This window comes from Phacochoerus africanus, chromosome 16, assembly GCF_016906955.1.
Source record: "Phacochoerus africanus isolate WHEZ1 chromosome 16, ROS_Pafr_v1, whole genome shotgun sequence".
NCBI classification, from domain to species: Eukaryota; Metazoa; Chordata; class Mammalia; order Artiodactyla; family Suidae; genus Phacochoerus; species Phacochoerus africanus.
This window is the reverse complement of record NC_062559.1, coordinates 13,534,654-13,562,039: the sequence shown is the minus strand read 5'-3', so window position 1 is coordinate 13,562,039 and position 27,386 is coordinate 13,534,654. Positions and strand designations below refer to the sequence as shown.

The 27,386-nt window shown below is 49.1% G+C and overlaps 1 protein-coding gene and 1 long non-coding RNA gene across 5 annotated transcripts in view; one reads left to right on the top strand and one right to left on the bottom strand.

Annotated features, from left to right (window-relative positions):
* Positions 1–27,121, bottom strand: part of SLC13A4 (solute carrier family 13 member 4) — a 42,190-nt gene extending 15,069 nt beyond the window's left edge. Inside the window, exons 1-7 of one of the 3 annotated variants that reach the window (XM_047763153.1) lie at positions 26,223–27,121; positions 20,154–20,282; positions 6,836–6,972; positions 4,910–5,082; positions 4,427–4,481; positions 1,884–1,923; positions 652–729 (exon numbers count right to left, since the gene is read on the bottom strand). In XM_047763153.1, coding sequence (XP_047619109.1) covers positions 652–729; positions 1,884–1,923; positions 4,427–4,481; positions 4,910–5,082; positions 6,836–6,972; positions 20,154–20,282; positions 26,223–26,321 — 711 coding nt within the window. In that variant the 5' untranslated portion in view covers positions 26,322–27,121. The remainder of the gene's footprint in view (positions 1–651; positions 730–1,883; positions 1,924–4,426; positions 4,482–4,909; positions 5,083–6,835; positions 6,973–20,153; positions 20,283–26,222) is intronic. The other 2 variants (XM_047763151.1, XM_047763150.1) reach the window with 2 other exon arrangements.
* LOC125117349 (uncharacterized) lies at positions 22,503–26,750 on the top strand. Of its 2 annotated transcripts, XR_007132591.1 has the most exons (4): positions 22,503–22,578; positions 22,965–23,014; positions 24,662–24,985; positions 26,142–26,750. It is a non-coding gene; the product is annotated as an uncharacterized LOC125117349 (long non-coding RNA). The 2 variants fall into 2 exon arrangements; XR_007132590.1 differs by lacking the exon at positions 24,662–24,985.
* Positions 27,122–27,386: the final 265 nt, after the last annotated feature.

Here is a 27,386-nt window from a genome sequence, read left to right as displayed (position 1 = left end):
GTACCAGGAAAATAAGGTCACAGAAAAGCGGTAGCCTTAAAAATCTCAGGATACTTGAGAAGTTCCCATCATGGCTCAGTGGTTAACGAACCTGACTAGCATCCTCGAGGATGCAAGTTCGATCCCTGGCCTTGCTTAGTGGGTTAAGGATCTTGTGTTGCCGTGAGCCGTGGTGTAAGTTGCAGATGCAGCTCGGATCTGGTATGGCTGTGGCTGTGGCAAAGGCTGGCAGCTGTAGCTCTGATTCTACCCCTAACCTGGGAACCTCCATATCCTGCAGGTGTGGCCCTAAAAAGCAAAAAAAAAAAAACAAAAAAACCCAAAAAACAGAAAAACCCCTCAGGATATTTGAATAAAATATTTGCAGTGCTCCTGAAGCACCTTTGGGGAATAGTTTGAACAGCTCTGATCTAGACCAAGCTCGGTCTTTACAGCTGAAGAAACGGGCTCAGATAGTGGAATGACTTGCCGAAGTCAGCAGTGAGTGAGCTGTCTTATCTCTGAGGCGCATGCAGGCCAGACACACATGTGGACGGAGAGGGCCTGTGACAGCTCGCTAGCCTGACGCCCTCACAGCCCCCTGAGCAGGGCCCCCTGGGCAACTGAAGGCACGTGATGTGGAAATGCGATCAGGAGGTGCAGTTGCATTACCTGGGGCGGGTGCCGCTTCTGGTCCTGGTGGTTTGCCGTTTTGACGGGGCTGGTGACGGTGGGCACACCATTTAGGTTCTGTTAGGACAAAGACCGTCACAGTATCAAAAGGAGGATGTGGGGGCCTGGTGAAGCCACCTGATCGTCCCGGGGGCACCCACTCCTCTGCCCTCTGGGACCCGGAGACCAGAGCCAGAGAGAGCATGCGGTGGAGAGCCCCCCACAGTGCCTGCCTCCTCCTCAAGGTTCCCGTCCGGCTGGGGCCAAGCACCGGATTTGAAGAGGTTTTTGAAACTTGGCAGAGCACAGCCCTGTCCTTATAGGGGAACTTGGCTTTCTAGAACTTTGTTAGCTAATGAAAAACACTTCATTTTTCTTTAACATAAAGAAAAACAAAATTGCACCCCAACCAAGTCCACAGTTGAGATTGATCACAGCCCATCTGTTGGGAATGCTGTTAAGAAGAGAAGGGGAATGCCCTTTGCGGCTCAGTGGTTAACAACCCCGATAGCTCTGATTCGACCCCTAGCCTGGGAACTTCCATATGCCAAGGATGCAGCCCTAAAAGGCAAAAAGCAAAAAAAAAAAAAAAAAAGAGAGAGGAGTTCCCGTCGTGGCACAGTGGTTAACGAATCTGACTAGGAACCAGGAGGTTGCGGGTTCAGTCCCTGCCCCTGCTCAGTGGGTTAACGATCCGGCGTTGCCGTGAGCTGTGGTGTAGGTTGCAGACGAGGCTCGGATCTCGCGTTGCTGTGGCTCTGGCGTAAGCCGGTGGCTACAGCTCCGATTCGACCCCTAGCCTGGGAACCTCCATATGCCGTGGGAGCGGCCCAAGAAATAGCAAAAAGACAAAAAAAAAAAAAGAGAGAGAGGTAAAACCAGCTCTGGGGGAGGGGCGAGGCCAAGGAGCTGCGTGCAGGCCATCTTCGCGTTCCCCTGCGCACATGCCCCTTTTGTAATAAGATTTCTGTGATGAATCCCTCCTGAAAGGAGCCCTAGGCTGAGTCTGTGGCTCCTGGGTGTCTGTCTGGCTGAATCCTGGGTTTCTGTGAGGGGAGGTTAACTGTGCTTTGTAAGAACTACACCCAGCACTCGGGGCGAGGCCTCGGCGGCCAGGATCAGGTGACCCCCTCTGCCCTCACATCTGTGAAGGCTGCCGGGCATCTCTGTCCCCCAGTTACCTTGAGGGTCTTTCATGGATCTCAAAGTACCGCAGAAACCCAAGGCCATACCTTGTTCATCATCAGAGAACTGAAGTCTGCATTCGACGTGCTGCAGGAAAACAAAGAAGTGGGAAAAACAACAGTGGCCCCAACTTGCTGAGATGGGACTTCTCCCCACATCAGCTTTGGTGTAGGTGGCCCTGCTAGACTCTGGTGTTCTAGGCCACAAAAATCAATCTCACCCTCGTCATCCTTGCCTTCCCTGGTAAGGATCCATAGGGACGGGGCCAGGGCCTCTCCTCTGCTCCCGAGACTCAGGGTTCAGCTCTCATGGGGCTTATTAGGTGCCAAGCAGTCACATATGGACTTCAGTCCTCACAGCAGATCCATGGGGCAGGTACCATGACGTGCGTTTACAGAGTAGGAAGTGAGGGCCCTGGGTGATGAGTGGTCATGCCAGAGAGGAACCTATCTGTCTGTCTGTCTGTCTGGAGAGCCTGCACCCTGGCCCTGGTCTCACTGGCTGTCTTGGCCGTGATCTAAGAGAAAGGTGAAATGCTTTTCTGAGGCCACAGGAGCACAGAGGGCCAGGACCACACAGGGCAAAAGGCGGGTGAGAGCAAGCAGATGGGGGTGAACTTCTCATTGGCAGCTGCGGTCAGAGGGTGGCAGCCAGCACATGCGCCAAGCCCCCCCCCCCCCACTGGTCCCCAGCCTTTGCCTTGGATGGGGAGGAAGGTGGGGATCTTACTGCCAGCATTGCTGACCTATACCGAGCACTAAAGGCATGTTGTGGTTTGTTGTAGTTCTGAGGACAGTGGGTGCTGGGAGGCAGAGGACCACACGTGCAAGCCATGGGGTCTTGGGGCATCACCCACCACCAGGCTCTGTCAGGGAAGGACAAGGGGTTGATGGGAGCTCAGAGGGCAGCCTTCTTTGGAGAGAGTCCGTAGCCTGGGTGCAGCAGGGAGTTGGGATGTTTCCCCTCCCTCCTTCCCAGCTTGGGGGAGGGGCCTGCAAGGAGCCCTTCAGACAGCCTGGGAGGTGCTGGCCAAGAGAGAGGCCTGCCACCCTCCCCCCGCAGAGCCAAGCGGCCTCCCCTGAGGGCCCAGGGACAACTCAAGCTTTAGCTTTGGAGTGCAGGGACATGTGTTTCCATCCTGAAAGGAACAGAGGCAAGTGGCCGGTGGGCACTGTCCAGGAGGCCAGAATGTGGAGGAACGGCCCACCGCGTCGGGAGCAGCCTGTGAGCTCAGTGGCCAAGGCCTTGCCGGGGGCCCACCTTGCAAAGGCTTTGCCCAAGAAACAGAGGCAACCCCAGGGTAAAGAGGCTGTGGGGAGTGAGCCACCAGAGCACCGATCTTGGGGCGCAAGCAGGCATCCAAGAGCCCCTCACAGCCATCAGGCTTTGTAAGTGGCCTCCAGGGGACCCTCTGAAGACCCTGGAGATGAATGCCCGACACACGAAAGAGCGCGGGCCTGAATCTCAGGGCACTGACCACACTCTCCCTCCTGCCCCTTTGTCTTTCCTGCTCCTGCAGCCTTTTCCCTGACCCTGGCGAGGTTGGAAGTGACAGACAGAGTTGGTGAGGGGAGAGGCAGGTGGAGGGAGAGTGAGGGAAAGTCACTGTCTCCCCTGCTTGCTTTTACCTCTTATTCTGTGGACCTGGGCTGAAGGGGGTGGGTGTGAGCATGAGAGGAGGCAGGGAGAAGCTTTGGATGAGAGATTGCAGTTCTGATACGAGTCTGGACTAGGTTGCTGAATATCGGAAAATGAGATGGTTCTAATATCTGAAAGGAAGCCAAAGAGCTGTGGATTTGCCTGAGAGAGCATCAAGGGTCGGGAGGGAAACCCAGTCTCTTATGAGGGGGACGGTGGTGAGAGGGGCACAGAGCTGATGGCTCTTCTGTGCTGATACCAGCACACAGCGCCAGTTTCACTCAGCATGAGTTCTCCCTTTTTTAAGGACCAGAGCAGATTACAAAACTGAGCTCTGGTACAAATCCATCTTTCAGAATGAGCTTTTCATCACAGTATTCCTTGAAGACCATATTTTGATATTGAATCTCCAAAAGACCTCAGTTATTTGTGTGTTTGAGACGATATTTCTCCTTTTCCAAAAGCTGCTGCTTTTCCTCATCTCGTGGCTGTCTCACCCCCTGTCCTCTAGTCCCCTACCTGCCACCGAGTTTTCCTTTGGCATCTCTAACCAGACCATACCTAGTAAGACCACATCTAATATCTAAAAAATACTTCGTGACTCTCTAAGAATCTCCAGTGTCGTCTAATAGGCGAGCATGTTTCATTAATAGATTAGCTATATTACTCTCCCAAGAGAGACATCAATGTAGATGAAATTCTACTTGGTGGATGTGTGGCTCAGCCATGTACTCCCCCAGACTCCGTGAGGTTTCTTCTCTCTTCTCAGCACCGCAATACCCTGTACTCAAGGGAGTCACCCTCAAGATTTTGGCAAGTGGCTCCTGGGCATGGGGGGCGGGAATCGGGGCAGGAGAGGTAGCTGCATGGTACATACGAGCTTGGCCCATACAGCTGTTTACGGGCTCCTCCTGACTCCTGGATGGGCCAGGGAGGAGGGCATCATACTCACTCTTCATTCACAAAGATGAGTTCCAGAGAGGGTTGGCTGTTGTTCGCCTTGAGACCTACAGTAGCAAAAGGAAAGCGGACAGTGAGATGTGGAGGCTGGACCCGACTCAGAAGGGCAAGGGCAAGGGCTCCGGGCCAGGCCGGGGCTGGATGGGGAAACAAGGGCATGGAGGCTCCTGCCGGGGCCGGGTGCATGGCCATGCCTCTGGCCTCTGCTCTGAAGGCTTGGTAGGACTCACAGACGCCTGGGGCCTGGGTCTTGTGATCCTGGAGCATTTGTGGGGAAGGAGCAGCGGTGGCTGCTGTAAGCAGGGCAGGAAGGAGGAGCTGGGGATGGGGGGGGGTCACAGGCAATCTTCGGGTCACAAGGGTTGGTGTGGGATGTGGGGGGAGAGGAAGCAGCAGAAGGTGAGGGAGGGAGCCAAGCTGGGCAGCATCAGGGGAGGGAGGAGGAGAAGGGGAGATGAACTCCAGCAAACTGTACTGATGAGCTCGGCCTCTTCGGCGCTGGCGTTGCCGGCCACGAGCTGCTCCTCCTCTGCACTGACCAGCTCCTGCAGCACGGCCTCCACGATGGGCATGACCATGGCGGTGGTGGACGTGTTGGAGAGCCACATGGACAGCATCGTGGTGCAGCACATGAAGCAGAGCAGCAGCCTGGAAGGGGGAGGAGGAGCAGGGAGGGTGGAGTGGGGGGAGCAGTGCAGCACACGGGACCCCCCTGAGCTGGCATTTATCCAGAAAACTGGGCTTTATGTCGTACATACAGCTTTGTACTCCCAGGGCTTGGCACACAGTAAACGTTAAAATTGTGTTGAATGAATTACACTTCATGGGCTAGTGGCCTTAGCCAAAAAAAGAAAAAGCCCTTATTTAAGCAAAGAATCGCTTTGGTAGTAGGGTCACAGGGCACAGACTTTCTGATTGCTCATCTCTCTCTGCGGACATTAGGCTTGGTGATGATGTGTGCTTTGTCATGTACAAAGGAATTCTTCCTTGGCCCTTGCAGCCAGCAGTTGAATGAGTACCATCACATTGCTTGCTCTGCAGCCAAGTCACTGCAGTTATTAATGGGCAGAGCTCACTGTTCTGCCCACTGCTTGTCCCACATGTTGAAGGCACAGCCCCCAAAGGCACAGCAGTGTCCCATTTCACTGTGTGTACTTTTCCAAGCTGGTGTCTTCAGAGTTGATGCTTGGAGGAGAACACTAACAAAGATTAACTCTCCAGCTATTTCTCTTTGACTTTGAAAACGTGCAGTGTGTATTTGTACAGATACAGTTCTTATTTCCATTAAGAGAGACCAATGCAAAGACTATGCATGTCGATCACTTTAGGTGGGCTCATTGGCTTGGCACAGCTGGGGGACAGCATGTGTATCGTGTGGATTATGACTGGGGAGGTCAGAGCCCTGAGTGTGTCTCTGCTTAGGCTGATGGGGACTTGCGTTTGCTGCCCCAGCAGACAGAGGGCCCCGTGGGGGTGGAAACTTGCTGGAGGATGTGGTAGACAGAGACCAGTGGAGACGCAATGGGATAAAGATTCTTAAAGACAATACAAGGGGGTTTTAAAGAGCCACGGAGTCCCAACACCACGTGAGGAAATGCCATTGTGTGTCTAGAAGGTTGAGTGTGGGGTTATTACTGAGTGAGGGGGCAAAAGATGCTCTTAGTTGAACTGTAGTTGAATGAGAGACAGGAGCAGCCTTTTAAGTATAACCTATGTTCATCTAATGAGTAATGTTGAAAATGATTACTGCATAATATTTAGGCCCTATTGGACCCCCGAAGGAGTCAGGGCAGCTTACAGAAAGGGTTGCAAGAAAGCTGTAAACTAGGAGGCGAGAACAGAATTCCAAGGGGAAGGGAAGGGCAGGGTTACCCAACAGGGCAGGTGTGAGCTCACACAAAACTGTCCTGAGGGCCTTCTGGACAGTAGAGAGGAGAGAGGGGGCAGCCGAGGAAATGCAGTGCATTGAGGGATGCTGGGTCAAAGGCTGCGTTGGACAGGCCTGTGGTCTGAACCCGAAACAACAGCTCAGGGTGGATGGGAGGAAACCGCCACACCTCCGTAAATGACAGCTGTTGGGCCTGTTCCCTGATACACCAGAAAAGGCTGGGAAACAATTCACATTGCTCTGTCTTGTTTTACCAAATGAGCCCCTTAGATTTTGTAACCTGCTGCTATTACAGTCTAGGTTACACAGGTGTGCTATTTCGATTGTGACAACAAAGGACACCAAAGTCACACACTCACGTCTCTGTTCCGTGTTCACAAGCCCACTCTCTGGAAGGGGAGGTTGGAGCCTTGTGGCCCTCGTGTCCTCCCATCGGATGGCTAAAGCCTAAGGTAGCTTTCCCCTGATTGGGGCGTGGTGTGTTGGAGGCGGGATGCACTAGATGTGACTTACATGCCTGGCTTGGCTCCGGCCATCAGGACCATGCGCAGAGCAATGCGCTTGTGCAGGTTCCACTTTTCCACAGCTGCCGCCACGCAGATGACGCCCACCAGCAGCATCGTGGTGTTCTTGAAGTATTCAGCCGCCACCTGCAGAGGCCACCATGGATCACCCTACCTGACCCGGGCCCAGCCCCTGCCCAACACAACTGCCTTTCAACCAGAAGCTGGCAAACAAGAAGCAGGGAGGAGTTCTCTTGTGGTTCAGTGGGTTAAAGATCTGGCGTTGTCACTGCAGTGGCTTGAGTCACTGCTGTCCTGCCAGTTTGATCCCTGGCCCTGGCAGCTTCCACATGCTGGGCACAGCCAAAAAAAGAGCAGGGAGATGAGGATTATTAAAATAGCCAACTATTTATATGTATTTTTAGAGCCGCACCTATGGCATATGGATGTTCCCAGGCTAGGGGTTGAATCAGAGCTGTAGTTGCTGGCTTGTGCCACAGCCATAGCTGGGGATTGCACCTGCATCCAGTGCTCCAGACCCCTTTGGGCTACAGTTGGAACTCCTATGATTGTTTAATTTTTTTTTTTGCCTTTTTGCCATTTCTTGGGCCGCTCCTGTGGCATAGGGAGGTTCCTAGGCTCAGGGTCGAATCAGAGCTGTAGCCAGCAGCTTACTCCAGAGCCACAGCAACATGGGATCCGAGCCACATCTGCAACCTACACCACAGCTCACAGCAACGCCGGATCCTTAACCCACGGAGCAAGGCCAGGGCTTGAAGCCACAACCTCATGGTTCCTAGTCGGATTCGTTAACCACTGAGCCACGATGGGAACTCCTGATTATTTAATTTTTAAAATTTCATCCATACATATATGCTACCTTGGGCGGGCACTGTGCTAAACACTTTACAAAGATTATTTCATTTAATCCTACCAATAATCCGAGGGTAGAAATTCTTCTCCACTTTTTAAAAAATGTAGAACATCGAGCTTGACAGCCAGTGGAGCTTGCGTCCACAAGACCTACAAGGCTGCAGTGATCTGGGAACACACCCATCGCAGGGCCCTGTTCAGAGGCAGACCATAAGAGGTCTAGCTGCTCATCATAAACCTTTGGGCTTTATAATAATTATAAATGGAATATAACCTTTTAAAATTGGGAATCACTGCTGTACACTTGAAATATAGCACACATCAACTATACCTCAATTTAAAAAAAATAAAGATTTCCCCTGTGGTACACTAAAAAAAAATGTAGAAACTCTAATTATGATACAAATATGGTTTTAATGAATAAACGTATATAATTTTACCTTAATCCTTAACAATTATTAAGATAACCCTGGGTTGGTCCACAAATCTCATTTTCTTTAGCTTTTTAGAAGATTATGCTCATTTCTTAAATTAGAAAAATTAATCCATGTTCACTATGAAAAGTTTCAACATATAGGAAAATTGAAGATAAAATTATCCTTAATTCCACTACTGTTAATACAACTCTTCAACTCTTTAACATATGTATAGATATTAATTGGATTTACACAGTATATACTGGTTTATATTCTGCTTCTTTTTTCATATGACCTTGTATCCTGATCATTTTCTTATGAGATTAAGTTTAGTGGAAGAATTCATGCTAATGGCTCATGGCAGCATGAAGTACCTCAGAATTTACTTAGCCATTTTCCTTTTGTTGAATTATTTGATTTTTTTTTTCTTTGCTACAAATGGAGCAAAGAATAATTTTCTGCTTAAATTGTTAACCTTACATAAATGTGATTATTTCCTTAGGATAAAGTTCTTGGAGGTGTTTTTGCCTTAAACCTTAAAAAAACAAAAAACTCGGAGTTCCCATCGTGGTGCAGCAGAAACAATCCGAGTAGGCACCATGAGGTTTTGGGTTTGATCCCTGGCCTCGCTCAGTGGGTTAAGGGTCCGGCATTGCCAAGAGCTGTGGTGTAGTTCGCAGATGCGACTTGGATCCCGCATTGCTGTGGCTGTGGTGTAAGCTGGCAGCTGTAGCTCTGATTGGACCCTTAGCCTGGGAATCTCCATATGCTACGGGTGCGGCCCTAAAAAGATAAAAAAAAAAAAAACACAAAACCCTCTAACTCCAAATGATTCCAAAGTTCCAAAGAGTTCCAACATGGTTATAGTGTAAGGAATATCCATATACTGTCTATGTTTTGTTTTGTTTTGTTTTTGTCTTGAACCATTTGAAGATAAGTTATATACATTTTGGCCCTTTATCTCTAAATACTTGTGTCTAATTCTTAAGATTAGAGGTTTCTTCTCACACAACCACAGCACCAGTTACCAGCTTCTTGCTTCTTAATGGCGAGAAAATTGAGACCTATCCCTGTTGGAACATGTTTCCTATGTTTGGGCTCCACGACCAACTCTTCATTGAGTCCCTGCCTTGGAACATTCTCTTCTTATCTCCACTTTGATCAAACTTCAAAGTTCAGGCCATGTGCCATCCAGAAAACCTTCCTGTGACTCTGGCCTCTGACTCCAGAACATTCCCTGTTGATACCATTAATTCCACACATCACAGAGCACCTAGGGCAATGCTTTAATTGTTGCTTCAGGCTTGTACTGTTTGTTTTTTAATGTGTACCTCTCTTGTCTCTCAATTGAATTTTAGGCTGCAGAAGGCAAAGGATCATGTTTCTTTCTCTCTCTCTCAATATCTAATCGAATAATATGCGAAAATGGATGCTCAGTAAATACTTGTCACATGTACGAGAGTTGTTCTCATACTTGTCACATGTATGAGAAACATGACGGAAATTGGGAGGACATGATATAGAGGAGTTTAACTCCTAACCTAGAAACCCTCTTAAAGTGAGAAAACAAGAACATTTTTAATTGCAAGAAAAAATAAAAACTGAACAGGGAAGGAAGTGCAAATATAGTAAACTCTCTGGCACTTGAAGTAGACAGAATTATATAATCAGACTTTGACTATTGAATTATATGTCTGTACTGGGAGGATGGAGGGAGAATTGGGTGATAGAAGAGTACAAAATCCTCGGAGTTTCCATCTGTGGCTCAGCAGAAACAAATCTGACTAGTATCCATGAGGACGCAGGTTTGATTCCCTGGCCTTGCTCAGTGGGTTAAGGATCTGGCATTGCCATGAGCTGTGGTATAGGTTACATATGTGGCTTGGATCCTGCGTTGCTGTGGCTGCAGCATAGGCCAGAGGCTGCAGCACCGGTTTGACCCCTAGCCTGGGAACCTCCATATGCCAAGGGTGCAGCCCTAAAAAAAAAAGGAGAAAAAAGACAAAAAAAGGGTACGAAATCCTCATTTGGTATAATCAAAAGTCAACTGATAATGTCTAAAAAGTGATAATTCAAGAACTAATATAAGAAGGTTGCATAGGGATGTGGCGCTTAACACCAGAGGAAGCAGTTAGCAAAGTGAAGTTATTGACTGTGGGTTGGGGGAGGTGGGATTTGGTTGAGGGTGCAATGGGGGAGGGGTGGGAAGGCGATTGCTGTTTTTCATGATGACCTTTTTTGTATTATTTGATTTTTAAATTCTGCATGGAACACTTCAGTAAGATAAAAGCCAAAAAACAAGCAAGCTGCTCCATTTCCCCCTTCCCTCTTTTGCCCCATGGAGATTTCCTCTTGTGTGGTTGATGAGTTTTATGTGGCATAAGGATCATCTTTCCTCATTGTGACCATTTCTTGGAGTTCCCTGCTTCTGGTTAATCTAGTTCTCGTCCTCAACCCCAGTCCCCATTGACACCGTCACTAATGCTCCCAGAGAAGAAGACCCTCTGCTTTGCTGGGCTTGTGACTCTGGCCAGAGTCCCCCCTGGGCGGGGCAACAAGGCTGCGGGGCTGTGACCATGGGTGGAGGTGCTGCCCCCTAGTGGAGGTGGAAGCCCTGCGGGAATGCCTGAGGGCTGACTGAACTGGGGGCCCTAGGACCTTGCTCATTGCCCTCTTAACTTCCCAGGTGGCTGAGAGGCAGCTTTGTGTTGGAATTGGTGTTTTAATTTCCTCTGTCTACCAAGGAGGGGAAGCCACAGAAGATCTGGCACACCGTTGTCCTGGCTGACGGTCCCTACTACCAGCCCCATGACTCTTGGCCCTCTGCAAAGTTTTTAAAGAGTCCGTGTGTCCCAGGGGACTGACTGACAGGTTTTCTGCCTCTTTTACATCTCCTAATAGAACCCAGTTTGTGATGGCCTTTTAGGAGGCCCAGAGCCTGCGCAACAGGCAGGGCTGCTTTCTCTGTGTTCCTTTCAGAGGGATGGAGTAAGGAATCAACATGTGTAGAGCACCTTCCATGGGCCAGAAATTTTGTATTTTGCACTCACTTTCTCACATAAGGTGAGGAAACAGACTCAGAGAGGTTAAGGAAGGTTACCAGGATCACGGGGGGAGTGGGGGAGCTGGGATCTCAATCCAGGTCCATCTGGATGCAAAGCTACTATACACCATGCCACTCAGGGCGGCTGACTGGAAACCACTCATCTAATTCAACTCCAGGGGAAACTCCCAGTCCCCCAGACAGCACAGGCCAGCCCACATTCCTTATCCTGACACTGGCCCCAAACACCCGGGCCTGGTCCAGTGGAAGCCTCAGGCCCAGCTTTCGCAGGATATTGGCCCTGTGCTCTTTTCTCTTCTTTGTTTTGATATGGACAAAATAGATTTATTAAGATAGGATGCTTGTGAGATGCAAGTGGGCAGGCAAGGAGGCTCTCACCCAAGGGGCTGTGCTATTATTTGGTGTTTGGTGGGCTCAGGTCTATTCATGTGCCATCCTTGCCCCCTTATAAGTGATGCCACATGTTTGGGTAATGTAGCCTGGGTGTAGTTGGTGATCACGAAGTGGCACAGTCCAGTGAGGAAAAGTGAGGGCTCTAGAGTCAGCCAGAACATGGCTGTGTGACCCTGCAAAAGTTATTCAGCCTCTCTGGGCCTCATTTCCCTCATCTTAAAAAAAAAAAAAAAAATGAGGAATGGATGAGCCCGTACCTTTTGTAAAGCTGTTGTGAAGTTTAAGTGACACAGGCACACCAGCTAGTGCGGCCCACCACATGGACATGCCGGGTTCCTGGTGGCTCTTCTTTTAGCAAGTTGTTTAGACAAAAGCTGACCAGGTCTGAGGCCACCAGCACACACAGAGGGCCCAGGCACAAGAAATAAAATCTTATCCAGTGGTGATATTGGTTAGTTTTCTAGCTCACTTGTTTTTCTTTTACGTTAAAACCTTGGTTATTCAGAACCCCTCTGGGAATGCCAGAGTCCCAGAATTGTTGAGGATGATTTTAATCGCTTTCTAAAATGTGTTGCATACTCACGCTGGCCACAAGCATTCCTTTCCCCACTATCTAATTTCTAAGACTCATATGCTGTGAGTTGGGAAACTACATAACGAAAATTGTTAGAGTTATTGCAAAGAGAAAAGAGATTTGAAAATGAGGGCTCCTCCCATGGCTAGGGTACATGGATTTGGGGACGTTTGTGTTGGCAGTTTTCATGCCTTAATGGCTTTTCTGCTCTGTGGTTTTTCTTAGTGTGCCAAATTGCCGGGCTTGGAGAGCAGAGGTGTCTCTGGACTGTGTTGAAGAAGAGAAGGGCTCAAGCAGGCCACTTGGCAAAGGTGGAGCAGAGGGCAGCAAGTAAGAGCTCAGGCTCTGGTGTTTGGACGACTGGAGTGCCAATGCTCGCTCTCTACAGGAGAGCTGTATGTTCTTGGACCAACCACTGAAGCCCCTGCCCCCTTTACTCTAACCTTTTAGGTAACAAAACACAGCACAGTGAATCCATCGTGACGTGGGCCTTAAGTCAGATAATGCAGATAGGCCTGGCACATAGGAAGGGCCCAATAAATGCCCATTGTTATCAGTACGGAAGTGAAAAAATGAAATGCTTCAAGTTGAGATTTAGCAATCAGCATGACCAAGTGAGGGGATAAGAGAAAGAAAGGAAGTAAGAAGGGGCAAAGTGGACCTAAAAGACAAAGAGTCCCCCAAATTTTCCTAAGTGGAGGGTGAGTACATGCCAAGAGCTTTCTAACCCAGCCTGGATTGAGAGGCACAAGGACAGACGTGCTGGTGATGAAGTCTATTCACTGACTAGTTCATTGTTAGTGAATTGCAAGTGACATCTGTTAGTGATGAGCTTTTAAAAACATCATGTTCTTTAGTCACAGAATAATTTATTGCCCTCTAGATATGTCAGATTTTAATTTTTTTTTCTTTTTAGGGCCACACCCATGGGATATAGGGGCCGAATTGGAGCTGCAGCTGCCGGCCTATGCCACAGCCACAGCAACGTCAGATCTGAGCCGTGTCTGTGACCTACACCACAGCTCACGGCAACACTGGATCCTTAACCCACTGAGCGAGGCCAGGGATAGAACCTGCATCCTCATGGTTCCTAGTTGTGTTTGTTACCACTGAGCCATGACGGGAACTCCTCAGATTTTAATTTTTTTACAAATTTTTTGTTTGTTTGTTTGTTTGTTTTTTAATGAGAAAGGGGAGTTGTGGATCTAAACCTAGAAGACTGAGGAGAGGGGAAATCTGAACATTGATTTCCGCTCAGTGCTTTTGTCACTGAGAACGGGGGGCGGGGGGAGACAGAGACAGATCACAACTCATTCGAGCAGATAAGCTGGGTGCTGTGTTGGCTTTCTGTGAAGTGATAAGCTTTCTCACTCAGAAAATGCTACAATCCTCACGACTCCCTATGAGGTGGGTATGTCTGATGCTTTCATTTTCCATATGAGTAAAATGGCAGGCCAGAGAGGTTACACGTGAAGAAAAGCATGTTGTCCTCCATTCCATTTCTACAAGGACCAAGCCATTAGCCCCTGCAGCCATATACCCCGAGGGGAATTTAGGATGGAGAAAAACAGGGAACATGTTGGACTTTGGGTACTGGCCCTAAATAGTTAAGATGTATATCTGGGGAATAATTTCAATGACCTCATCTTCTTGCTTCTTCCCATAGGTAGAAAAGCACTAAAATCATTAACTTGAGATGCCTGTTGTGATTAGCAGTAATCTTTTGATGTTTGACTACCTGTTTCTTTTTCCAGAAAAAAAAAAATTCATATATATCCTGGCTCATCCCTTAACTCTCTGAGCAGTTCTTCTTTTATCTGAGAGGTTGTCTCCTGGGCTATAGTCCTCAGTGAGTTTCCCGCATAAAATATGACTCACACCTTTTATATCCGGCAACACACAACTTGCTCAAGTCTAGTGAGGGACAAAACTAGATTGAAACTCAGTTCTACCCTACTTCCAACTTGGATCCTGACCCTTTCTGTAATGTCACTGTCCTGGTGGTGGCAGCCAGAGGCTGGCAGGTTGTGTGGATCTGTGTCTTGACATGGGCATTGGTGGCATTGCATGGATCCTATCAGAAAAGCATCCAGTCTGCACCCTGCTGCTGGCTGCACAGACCCAGGCTCTCTTTGCAAGCTGGTTGAGAGGGGAGGGGCCTCTTCATGTGGTGGGAATGGGGCAGACCCTCAGGAGCCCAGTGGTGGTCTCCGGGTGTGGACCTGTGATACCGCTCCTTTGGGTCTTCTGAATAATTTTGCAGTGACCCTAGGAAGGGATGCCTGCACTGGCTCCCCCTCCGTGCTGAGCTAAGCCCGCATCAGAGCTGGCGCTGTCTCACTCCTCGATTTCCAACATTGCCCTAGCAGTGCAGCTAAGTCCAATGTGGCTGCCTGTCTGCCTTTCCCTGGGGGCAGGAATGCTCTTTCTGCTGGGTAAGTCTGTGTGGGCTCAGGCACCCTCCTCTTCTCCTGTCTGTATCCCAGAGGGTAGAGGTTTTCAAGCTACTCACTGCCTCTGAAACTTCAGGGGCTACTGTGGTAACAGGGGGCCATATGTACTGGAGGGAAGGGCCCAGGCAGCCAGGGCTCTGGGCCACCATGCCCTCTTCCATCTATTTTATGCATTGATTCTCCTAAGATTTAGTTTAAAGAAAAGGTTTTGTTGCATAAACATTCTTTGCAAACCCAACCCTGGAGAAGTTGAAAGCTGAGAGACCCAGATGGGTGCTGACCTGGCCCAAAGTCAGCCCAGCTCTTGGAGAGCCTGGAAATGCTGACTTTTAAAATGCCCCTAGTTTCTCTGGTACCGTATGATCTGCCTCTGTAGCTCTTCTCATGGAAATGTTAGCTTGGCCTCAAAAGGCTGCAAGATCTGTAGCTTCCTGGTACCAGGCCCTACTTACGGCCTGGGTGTGGGCTGAGCTCTGGGCTGTGTCTGGATGGCTGCGGATGTTGGGCAGCCTGGGTTCAGGCAGGTGGCTGGGCACAGATGCTCAGCCTGTATCCTCACAGGCCTGTATGTGGGGGTGGGGTGGAGGTGGAAGGTGTTAGCCTCCATGGTGATTAAAGTCCAGAAAGGCAGAGTAGAAAGTGGCACATGAAATAGCCCTAGGTTTAGACAAACAAAGACAGGGTCTAGGCAGTGGTCAGGAATCCAGCAGGTCAGAAAGGTCAGGAGCCAACAGGGAAGCAGGTTTCATGACATCAAACTCAAGCATCACTTGGCTGTAGAGGCTTGTTGTTGTTTTTCCAGCTGGAGCTGCTTTGCTGCCTCTCTTGCCCTGGCAGGAGCTAGCATCTGAATGAGACTAGCTGAAGGCCTGCAGTGAAGGGCCACTGAGACAGCAGAGAGAGACAGAGGGAGTGAGTGTGTGTGTGCACCTGCGTTGAGGAGGTTAGAGATAGAGAGGAGGTGAAATCACTGCCAGAAGCAGTTCCTGACCCTGGGTATCCCTGAGACTTTTTACACGTCCCAGTGTTCAAACCATCCTGTTGAGTTCCCCAGAAAGCCCCTGACCCTCCATATCTATGCCATTCTCCTACAGATGGTAAATCTTAGCTCTCTTGATGGACACAGGTGCTGTCCCAGGCTATGGTAGCACATTAGAAGGGCTTAGAGGACTTTCAAGGCAGATGGCATGATAGCGATGAGAATCACAATGGAGGCAAAACCAACACACACCAGACTCAAATCTAAAACAGGGGACTGAGCTCTGTACACCAGCAGAGGGTGGATACTTAGAAGATGATAGAATCCTAAAGTCAAAGGGCCCTTAGAGCCCAGCCCCTCTTCCACAGCATGGAGTCTGCCTCTGATGTCCCTGACATGGTCATCTGGCTTGTGCTTCTGGGGACAGAAACACCAAGACCACGTGTGGCCCCCGTTTCAGACCCTCCCCCACCCACAACTGCCCCCCCGCCCGAGACAGCATCTCCTTTATGGTGCTTTGTCTCTGGTTCTGGCTTGGCCCTTTGCACCTGGTGTGTTGAGCTGTAGAAGCCGAAAATCATGGCCCTCTTGAGGCTTCTCTGCCTTCCTCATGTGACTCAGCTTCCAGATTTCAGACAACCTGGCTACCCAGCTCTGAATGAATTCCTTATCCAGAATTGATGTGCTGGACACACGTTTATTAATTGAGCAGATGTCAGTCCATACTGGCCAGCAGTTAAGGGTGCCAGTTCTAGGGTCATGCAATCCTGGGTTCAAGTCCTTGCTCTACTACTTACTAGCTGTGTCACCTTGAGTAAGTTACTTAACCTCTCTGAACTTCAGTTTCCTCCTCTGTAGAATGAAGGTAAAAATGATGGGCACTTTACAGAGGATCAAAGATATAGAGTGCATGGAAAGGATGGCATGTGGTAAAGGCTCAGCATTTCAGCAGCCACCTCGATCAGAGAGCTGACTCATACCGAGTCTCTACCCAGATAAAAGCCAAGGGTCTTTTTTACACAACTGCTACGCTTTATCCTATTAAACTTCATTTTGCCAGTTCTAGTCCATTCTCATCCTGGCAACATTGATTCTGTCACTGTACAGTAGTCTGAGCAGTTCTGATTCATCTGCAGATCCAATAATGTGCCTCTTCTATTTTCATCTGTGCTCTTTCCAGTGCAGTGCCAATAGATTACTCAAGATTCTTTAGGTTCAAGTATTCAACCAGCACTCAAGTTATTCAACTGTGCTATCAGCCAGCCCACATTGGCTCCTCTGAGTCAGAAACTTTTATCCCTGGAACTATTGAAGCCTCAAAAGAAAAAGTTAAATTATGGTCAACACCTTCTGTTTAAAAGGCCAGGGAAATAATAAAGCCTTAAGGAAAGACCTCAGTCAAAAAGTGGTCAGTAGAAAGTTTGGGCATTCGACAAGGCGAATTTCATTTATCTAGAACATTGTCTCATGGGGAATTGTGTAAATCCCTTGCAATGCCAGAAAATGAGGCATTACTGCAGAGGGTCTTCTGTGAAGCTATGCACACAGTGAACTCTTACTACCTAGGGACTGGCAAGTCATCATTGTAAAACGCAACCGTTTACACGCACACATCCAGCCCCAGGGGGAAGCTCAAAGCATTAGCTACAAGATTCAAGAGGGCAGTAATTGCATATTTTTTCATTTTTGTCAGCTGCAAGATATCTGTAACATCCCATATGGCATGTGGTAGATAGGGACTCAGAAAATATTTCTCTGAATGTTAACTGAGTAACCTGAGGGACAAAAGCCACAGTTTCAGGGTCACACTGATCTCATTTTCATGCATTCCTTCATAGGGAGAGTACACTTGATGGACCATCAAGAAACATGACAAGTCACAGAGGGCGTGTGAGAGTGGCCCGTGTGTATAAAACATCGGAAATCTTAGATAGTGTGAATCTTGGTATAGAGAGGACATGTCTGTAGCAAGTTTATATCTGATTTATTTCAGTACCATTTAAAGGACAAAGATATCAGGGGGCTCTGAGGGAAGGGAACGATGCTTTTAGCTGAGGTTTTTGGAAAGGCTTCACTGAGCAGGGTAGGATTTTAACAGCTACCCAAGTAGCTGGGCCTGAGTCCTGGCAGGGGGCTGGGCAAGCACAAGGTGGGTTTGGGGAGGGACAAGGAGATGATTTGTCCGGAGTAGGGGCTCCTGTAGACCCCGGCCTTGCTTGTCCTGGGAACCTGTGACACGGGCTGGTGTAGGGGTGAAGTCGGTGGTATGGATAATTTCTTTATTTGCAAAGGTAACTGGCTCACAAAGGCTATAACCCATGTCCTCTCCATGATGGGCATTCCCTTTAATCTGAGTGTAGAAGTCTAGCTAAACAGATTCTGTTTGCTCCCTGTAGCCCAGCTGTTAAATAACATCACCAGCCAAAGCCACTTCAGCAAACAGATGAGGTGGGATTTCTCACCTCAAAAGATAAAATTTGCCCCCGACTCCTCCAATGCTTTCCAGCTCTAGCCCCAGCCATAGCAACACCCAATGCTGGGACAGTCTTTATTTTCTCCTCATGAAGGCATGTTGCCTTCACAAACGACTGCCTCCCTAGAACTATAAGGTAGGCCTTCTAGGTTGTGCAGATGGGTGGGCCCTAGGATGAATTGTTGCCTAGCAACATTCCCAGTGGTGGAGGAGCTGATTGGCCCACCTATCTGTAGATCCCCCTGCAGGAAGCCCCTGGGAAAATAGTCATCTACTTTAAGGCAAGGCATGCTGCTGGCTTTTGAGCTGCCTGTAATGAAATACATAGTATTTTAAAGAATAGTTGGCTTACTTTAAAATATTACTTAAGTTTCTTTCTGTAACTTTTGTTTTTTCTCTACTCTCTATTTCACCCCCCCCCCCCCATTCACTGGCTTTTGCTTTCACAATTTTAAAGAGAAATCTGCAGAACAAGTTCCTATGTTTTTCTTAAGAAAAGTTATATTTAAGGTTGGTTGTTCTTTTAGGCACACACACAGACCCAGAATACCTGTTCTCTTTCCACAAAGGAAGAGGAACAATTGAAGCGATTGCCTAGTGCTTCAGGCCCCAGGCTAGATTTTATGTGGGCCCTCAGGGTATTGGTTTAGGACCCATCTCCAGGCATCAGAGCACTGCTGAGGGTTTGGGGGATCCTGTCCTTATGGGAGAGTCTAAGATTACTATGACTACTCTGTGCCGACAAACAAATAAATAAATGTACCAGCAACCCCCAAACCAAAATGCCCTGCAAAATCAGCAAACCAAAGCTGGCCAGTTGAGTCCATCCAGTAGGATAGCCTGTTAATTTGTAGTCAAGTACAGCAATTAGGGGATGGCTTTGCACTGTCAAGAAACATCCTACTACCCGTGGTTGAGGCATTACACAGACCAGGTTTAATTATTCCTTCCTCACATCACAGATGCCCCATTCTTACCATTAACCTGCCATGAAGCTACATAATACTTGATGGAGTGTGTTTCTTAGGGTGCAATAGCAAGTACACAGATCTTGACAGCTATGAGTTTGAGTCCAGTTCTGCTATTTCCTACTTCCTGATCTTGGATAAGTTTCTTAATTCTGAACCTCTCACCCCATCTGTGGAATGGACATATTAATATCTATTTTGTAGCAATCTTGGGAGTAATAGCAGATACAGCTCTTCTGGTTCTTAGTAGGCTCTCAAACATTGGTTCCCTTTCCCTTGACATGACCCTGGACTTCATGTTGCCATGTTCCTCTGTGCCTCTGTCCTTGGCTAACCTCTCCCATTCTGTCTTCTTCAGAAACCCTAAGCAGAGACCAGGTGCTATAAGGAGAGCGTCCAGAGGAACTAGGTGTTAATGAATGAGGACCGTTCTTCCTCTTGCTCCTGGTTTCTGGCTGTGATGTTCTTTTCTGTCTGTGGTTGGCTTAAGTGTTTGCCCTCAAATTTGACACGACCCTGGACTTCATGTTGCCAGTATCTGTTAGAGCTGTAAGCATGCCATAGAGAGAAAGCGTGAGCAGAGGGCAGACTCTAGGCAGGCAGCAGTCAAGGAGAGATCATCTCGAATGAGAGAAGAAAGGACAGAAATGTTTTTTAGACAAAGTCAACGAAGACCTTGTCAGGACTTGGGGAAACACGGTCTGTCTCTCTGGCCACAAGCATTTATCGAGCACCTACTCAACATGGGCTCAACGTTTACCATGAGATTCCAAAGATCCGGGAGGCCTGATTCCTGCCCTTTTGTGCTTATTGTCTAAGTGGACAATCAGAAGACTGAGAACGATTAACGGCAGTCTTGCTGACTGTGCCCCGTCATATGGTTGCTAAAGGGTTTCCGGCTGAAGGAACAATTGGATGTGGTTAATTAAAAGGCTTCTTGAAAGAGGCAGTTTGAGGGAGAGGAGAGTCATGGATGGATGGAAAGGAGCTCAGGGTCCAGCACAGCGGGCACCAAGGCTTAATGTTAAGGAGTGGTTGGGAGGGTGAAAGAAGCCCCCTCCTCCAGTGCTTTGTGAAATCTCCCTTCACTGGCCCAGCAGGGACCGAGCAGGGGGCTGGCCACGAGTGGTCTAACCTCGTTGGATCGGAGGACTCCGAAGAACGGGTAGAGGAAGGCAGGCACCAGGGCTGCAGCTCCAAGAGGCACCGCCTCAGACACCCAGTACACAGCAGTCACGATCAACACATAAGCACACGCAGCCTCCTGGAAGGGGAAGAAAATGGGCAGTTAGTCACAGGAACAGCCACTGCCCCTGAGAATCCAAAGGAGACCCAGGGCAGAGGTACCTGGACCCAGACATGGGCACTGGGACACAGTCCTGGAAGGTACAAAGCTGGATTAGGCAGAGGAGTTTGGTGGGTGAAGTTATGGCAGCTCCTTGGGTGGATTGATGCCTGGCACGTGGTTTGCATGGGTTTGCAACAGGGTGGCCACAGGACTGTTACGCTATCATTGCCCCACTGGTTCCTGAAACTGAGAAGGGCAGGGACTGAAATTAATTGCAATGTCCAGACCCAAGATCATGTACTATACAGGCAATGATCACAGCTTTGACTTGGTCGAAATAGAATATTTTGGTTTCAAGTTGATTAGACACTAGGGTTCTTAGGATAGCTAAAGGTAGGGATTAAATTGTGTAATTGGCAGTTCCTGTCATGGCTCAGCCATTAATGAACCCGACTAGTATCCATGAGGATATGGGTTCGATCCCTGGCCTCGCTCAGTGGATTAAGGATCCGGTGTTCCCATGAGCTGTGGTGTAGAATGCAGATGTGGCTTGGATCCGGCACTGCTGTGGCTATGGTGTAGGCCAGCAGCTGCAGCTCTGATTCGACCCCTAGCCTGGGAACCTCCCTATGCTGTGGGTGTGGCCCTGAAAATACGAAAAAAAAAAAAATTGTGTAATTGGTTGACATATGGGTTCTGAAATTGGCTCATTTGGGGCTGGATCATTCTGTGTGTGTGTGTGTGCGTGCTGTGCTGTGCGTTATAAAATGTTTAGCAGCACCCCTGGCTTCTACCCACTAGATGTCAGTAGTACCTCCCCAATTGTGACAACTAACAATGTTTCTAGGCTTTGCTAAATGTCCGGGGGTGGGGAGGGGAGGGATTATCCGTGGTTGAAAACCAGCGCCCTAACCAGTGTCTAGGACTTCACCCCACATGCTCAATGCACATGGAAACACCTTTCTGACAAAGGGAGTAAAGAGCACCATCCACCTGGAAGGGAAGTCCTGGACCTTCCCCAGAGTCTTCCCTTTGCTGGTTGTGTAACATTGGGGTGCACACAATAAATAAGTACAACATTCTTTAAAAAAAAATCAGTCCTTAACCTTATCCCCCAGTAATGCAGGTTAACCGTTAATCAGCATCTGGAATGGCGCTGATTAGCACTGATGAGAAGGGTCACTGGCTTACTCTCGGGAGAGGTCACTGTCCAAAGGGCTTGAACACTGGATTCTGGAGGGCCGCTGTGCAGAAGATCCAAGCTGCCTGTGGATTCCTCCCTTTATACCTACTTCTAAACCATCTGGGCTCAGGTCTGACCTGCCTGGAGGCTGGCTGGTGATCAAGGAACCTGACAGATCTAGTTCTGTTTATCTCTCCCTTGGGTTCGGAACACGCGTCCTCAGACTCTTAGACAAAAGTTTCAAAAGGTCACCGAGATCAGTGAGGGGCGTCAGGAGGGATTAACCCAGCCTGGCAGGATGGGACCTTGCTCCCTCCTGATATGCATGGATTATGGGGTTGGGGGTTGAGAAATGGGAACTGGGCCCAACAATTGTTGACTGTGGCTCCCACTGAGATTTCCTCTGGGGCCAAAAGATCAGAGAGAAGTTAAAACTTTTGGAAGTGCTGATAAGACAACAGAAGCAATAGTGGGGGGTGTGTGTGTGGGGGGAAATAAAAAGCCTCCATTTGGAAAAGAATGCAATTTAGAGAAATGTTCCCTTTATCGCAGAAATAAAAATACCTAAAGAAGCCCTAAGCACTTAGCCCACTTGAGCTCACTTTTCCCCATCTCCTTTCTGGGAAAGAGACAGAAGAAGGGTGGGGGGTGGGGGTCTTGATTCCAGTTGAAGAAAATGAGATAGAATGTCTTTCCCTCATTGAGAAGTCCTGTGCCTTCCTGAGAGCCTTCAGCCTTTCTTGGCTTGGGCATCACAGGTTCAGGAGTGGAGGGAGGGGAGTGGGGCAAGAGAGAGAGAGGGAGAGGGAGAGAAAGGGAACGATTTCCTGCTACTGTGCACCATTTTGGTTTGAATTAGGAGAATTTGGGTTAGGTCAGGGTAAACTTTGTTTTGTTTTGTTTTTTCTAGGGCCATACCTGAGGGATGCGTCTACGACCTACACCACAGCTCATGGCAACGCTGGATCCTTAACCCACTGAGCAAGGCCAGGGATCAAACTCGCATCCTCATGGATACTAGTTGGATCCATTTCCACTGCACTACAATGGGAACTCCCTTTTGCTCCTTTTCAACCTTCTCAAAATTCGGTAGGTAAGCTTATATTCACATAACTCAGGATATTCTGTGAAGTTTGATTGCAGGGATGCTGTCCCCCCCGCGTCTGGCTGGGGTCTGGCAGAGAGCTCAGTCAAAGCTGCCTGAACTGCACTGGGCCCGTCTGCTGGCTACCAGGTCTCTGTTATCTACTGGAGAAAATCTTCTGGAGACCCCCAGCCCCTTATCACTGCCACTGGTCTGCAGGTGTGTGGGGCTGGTGTGTATTCAGGCCTTGAAGGGATAATGTTGTCATTTCTTCTTTTTTGCTCCCGTTTACAAATAAAGGAGTGAATTCAAAGTGGCATCTTCCCAGACGGCCTATTTCCTGACTCTGCTGCTAACTAATGTTTGCATCTGCTCCTTCCTTTCCCCACAGTCGGATCACCTTGATGAAATCCCCTCAGACTTCATGGGAAGGAGCTGGAGGTTTGTTTATTTGGTGCTGTAAATGATAGAAGGGCTTTTTAAAATTTGGCTTGGGAAGTTCCCATTGTGGCTCCACAGTAATGAACCCAACTAATATCCACGAGGAAGCGGGTTTGATCCCTGGCCTTGCTCAGTGGATTAAAGATCTGGCGTTGCTGTGAGCTTCAGTGTAGATCACAGCCATGACTTGGATATGGTGTTGCTGTTGCTGTGGCTGTGGTGTAGGCTGGCAGTTATAGCTCTGATTCGACCCCTAGGCTGGGAACTTCCATATGCCACAGGTGCGGCCTTAGAAAGCGAAAAATAAGTGAATTGGCTTGGGAGTTGGGTGTACCTTTTATGTCACAGGGGCACCGAGGCAGCGCTTAGTCATGGGTGCCCCCTCTTGGCCCTCCCCTTCTGTAATATGGGAACCGAGTCTGGGCCTCTGGTCTTAGAGGGTTGGGTAGGAAAAAGGGGAAGGTCATTCTCATTTTTCCTAAAATGCGCTGTGGCTTTTGTCACGTTGAAGAGCCATCGAAACTACAGGCTGGGAGTTCCTGCCCAGGTCACTTCTCTCAGCTCTAGCCCATTTAGGAATCTTAAAGATTAAATATCAGAATCTAAGTGTGACGATGCAAGGGGTCCAGGCTCCTTGGTGCTTTGTGCCTGCTGTAGGAATGGTGGCCTCAAGGTGCTTCCACATCGTCATAGAGGGAGAGGAGCAGTATCTTGTTGACACTGGACAAACGGAGAAATTGTCTTTGCATCTGCCTCCAGCCCTGAGGGCTTCGGCCACCTAGGCTCCGTCTAGCTGCCCGAAGGGCTGTGGGGTCAAAGGAGCTACCCTCCACTAACCCATGTGCATACACTGGGAAACTCTGAGGTATCACATTTCTATTTTCTTGAGGCCCTGGTTCTCAACTGGGGCTGATTTTGTCCCCCAGGGTATACTTGGTAATATCTGGAAGCATTTTTTTTTTTTGTCTTTTTAGGGCCACACCTGCTGCATATGGAGGTTCCTAGACTACGGGTCCAATCAGAGCTGTAGCCACTGGCCTACACCACAGCCACAGCAATGGAGGATCCGAGCCATGTCTGTGACCTACACCACAGCTCACGGCAACGTCGGATCCTTAACCCACTGAGTGAGGCCAGGGATCGAACCTGGGTCCTCATGGATACTAGTCATGTTCATTAACCCCTGAGCCATGATGGGAACTCCCTGGAAGCATTTTTGACTGTCACAGTTGTTGGGGGAGAGGGAGCATGTGTGCTAGGGGCATCTAATGGGTGGAGACCAGGGATGCTGCTAAATGTCCTACAATCACAGGACGGCCTCCCCCCACGACAAAGGATCATCCCCCCCTCCAAACCAAATGTCACCAGTGTGGCTGCTGAGAAGCCCTGCCCTAAGGAGAAACTCAGTGTGAAAGAAGGGGCGGGGTCAAGGAAGGCCAGTGTCTCCTGTTCTTAGCAGTCCAACTTTAAAAATCTCTTCAAAAATTATTCGTAGACCCCAGCAGAGCAGAGGCTCACCTTTCCTTCCTTTTCACTCCTCTTTTTTCCCGCCACATCCCTCTTCTGTCACATTTATAGATTACTTTGCCTGCTTTGATGGATGACTTGTTATTTTACGTTTTTCTTCTTGTGGATACTTCTCACTAGCCATTGGTAACCAAGAAGCTCAAAGACAGACTCCCAGACAGACTCCCATCATGGTCCCCAAAGATGGAGCTGGCTTAGGGGACACAGGGCTGCCTGATGCTGCCATGGAGACAAGCAGGTGCCACTGGGTTGGCATTCCCTTAATCCATCTGACATTGAGTAAAAAACAAAAACAAAAACATGAAAAGAAAAAAAAAAAAAAACTCAGCCTATTTGGACAAAGCAGAAAATTGAGTCGTGTGCAAGGCCAGGAACACTGTCAGCCCGAATCACTGTCTGCTAATCCCAGCCCGGTTTTCATCAGTGACTCCCTGGCACTCTGAGGTAGTTATTCTACTAAAGATTTAAACCAGTTTGTTTTTAAGAAACATCCTAATCCCTTCTAACTGTGTAATTTAATCTTGGTTACTAAGTTACTAAGGGAACTGATTTCTCCCCCCACAAAAACGATTAACCCCTCTTAGCTTCTTTTTCCTAAAGTCTCAAGGGTAGTGCCAGCTGGGGGAAGGGGTAAGGACACTGGGAGAAGGAGGAGGAAGGGGAGGAGGAGGAAGGGGAGGAGGAGGGGAGGAGAAGGAGGAAGGGGAGGAAGAGAAGGAAGAGGAAGGGGAGGAGGGAGAGAAGGAGGAGAAATGGGAGGAGGGGGGGGGGGGGAGAGAAGGAGGAGGAGGAAGGGAAGAGGGGAGGAGGGCAGGGAGGAGGAGGAGGAGGAGGAAGCAGAAGAGGGCAAGGAAGGGAAGGAGGAGGGGGAGGAGGGGCGGGAGAGAAGGAAGGAGAAAAGGCGGCAAATGATGGTCCTAGAAGTGGAGCCAGCGCTGTGGAACTTCTGCTCACACGAACCTGGACAAAAATTGGGTCACAATCTAGAGTTGGAAGCTCTTGATTCTTTTTTATGGAGGCATTTGTTGTGTCTCCTTCAAGAGCACAGAGAAAACTCAGAGGATGCAGATGATCCAAGGGCCATAAGCATGGGACCAGGGCAGGCTGCCAAGCTCTCCTTTCAGCTTAAGGTTCAGAAGGATCGGGAGAGATGAAGAGTTTCAAATTCTGGTTATCAGAGCCCACCGTGGTCACCCACAGACCCTGGCTAGATGCACAAGGATCCCAGCCCACCCCACCCCAGGCCAGGGGCCACCGTCCCTCCATCCCCCATCTTCCTCCTCAGCATCTACTGGGAGGTCTTCCTGTCCAGGCGCTCTCCCACACCGGTGAGCCCCCACATGGCAAATAGGGGCTCTCCAGAGCGTCCTCCTCCTTATTGGGGTGTCCACCTGGCCCTGCATCCAGAGCAGGCTGCCCACTACTCTGTGTCACACACAACTGCTCCTCCAGCCACTGCCCCTCCTCTTAATCTCCCTCCTGGCTGGGGGCCATGGGGTGGCCCATGGGGAATGGGGGAGAGGGATGACAATGGCAGTTTTTAGGCAGAAAGTATGTCAGCCTCCTCCAGGAAAGCATTTCCACTTCTTTCCACCAACAGAAAACCACGCCGAGCTTGGCAAACACCCCACTCCCTCCACCAGCCCGGCAGGTGGGGTCGGGGGGACAGGCCGGTACTCACGCTGCTGGGATGGAGCACCGGCAGAGGCAGCAGCAGGAGCGGCACCAAGATGATGAGCAGCAGCTTCCTGGCTCGGAGAAGGCCCTTCAGCAAGCCCATCCTGGACCTCGAGTCACCTCCTCCCCCTCGGAGCCTTCGCGCCAACCAAGTGCCTGGACTGTTTGCGATGGTCGCCCCCAGCCAGAAAGACTTCTCCAACCTTTCTTGGCTTCCAAGAGTCCTCTTGCCTCTCCAGGGCAGAACAGGAGGGCAGGTACAGGCCCTGTTTGCACCACAGGCTGGGCTTCTCACCTCCTGTTTTAGGTGGGATTGGTGAGCATAGTTTTATGCCCAGCCAAAAGGAAGCGGGGAAGGATGCTAAATGGGCACATAATGGCCCCCTCTTTGCTTGATCAGTAATGGAGTAACTTCATGCTAAAGCGCAGCCAAAGCCCCCTTAAGCAATCTAGATTATTCCTCTGCTGCAGCTGTTTGGTTTTGAAGAAGTCATTTAAGAGCTTTAAAAAAATTAAAAATACCGAACACCTCCATAATCTTCCTCTCTCTAATGGCCTGTTTGGGGCATTACCACTTCCTCTTTCTACCTGTGCTGGCTGTGCCCCCTTCCCTTTAAAAAAAAAACAAAGCAGACAAACAAAAAAAAAGACACAAAAAATTATCTAGTCCCTTCTTTCTTTAAAACAAACCCCGAGTTTGTCAGCACAGGATGCAGACTTCAGGTAGAGCTGGTCTCCTCTCCCAGGACCTGGCACCTTAACTCTGTGCAAATTTCTTTCCTTCTGATTGATTTCCCATTGTAATTTGCCTTGAGCCTGGGCCTCCAAAGCAGAAAAAAAGTCCCCAAGACATTCCTTTTTGTCACGGGACAAAATCTTGCTGGAGGCCCACCTTAACTTTCCTTCACCTATGGGAAGCAGGACACAGGCGGTGGCCCTGCCCATTCCTCACAGCCAATCACCGCGTTGGAAAGAATGAGTCAGTATCTCTTCCAAAGGCAGTTCAGGATTGGTCCCAGCAGGGGCCTGCTGATTTTGCAGAACCTAAGCAACTTGCAAAGCTTATTTTTGTTTCTCAAACGTCCCAGGGGCTGGAGTGATGGCCATCTTTGTAAACATAATCCCACTTCCCCGAGCACTGCTTCAACATTTCAGAGCATAGGACACC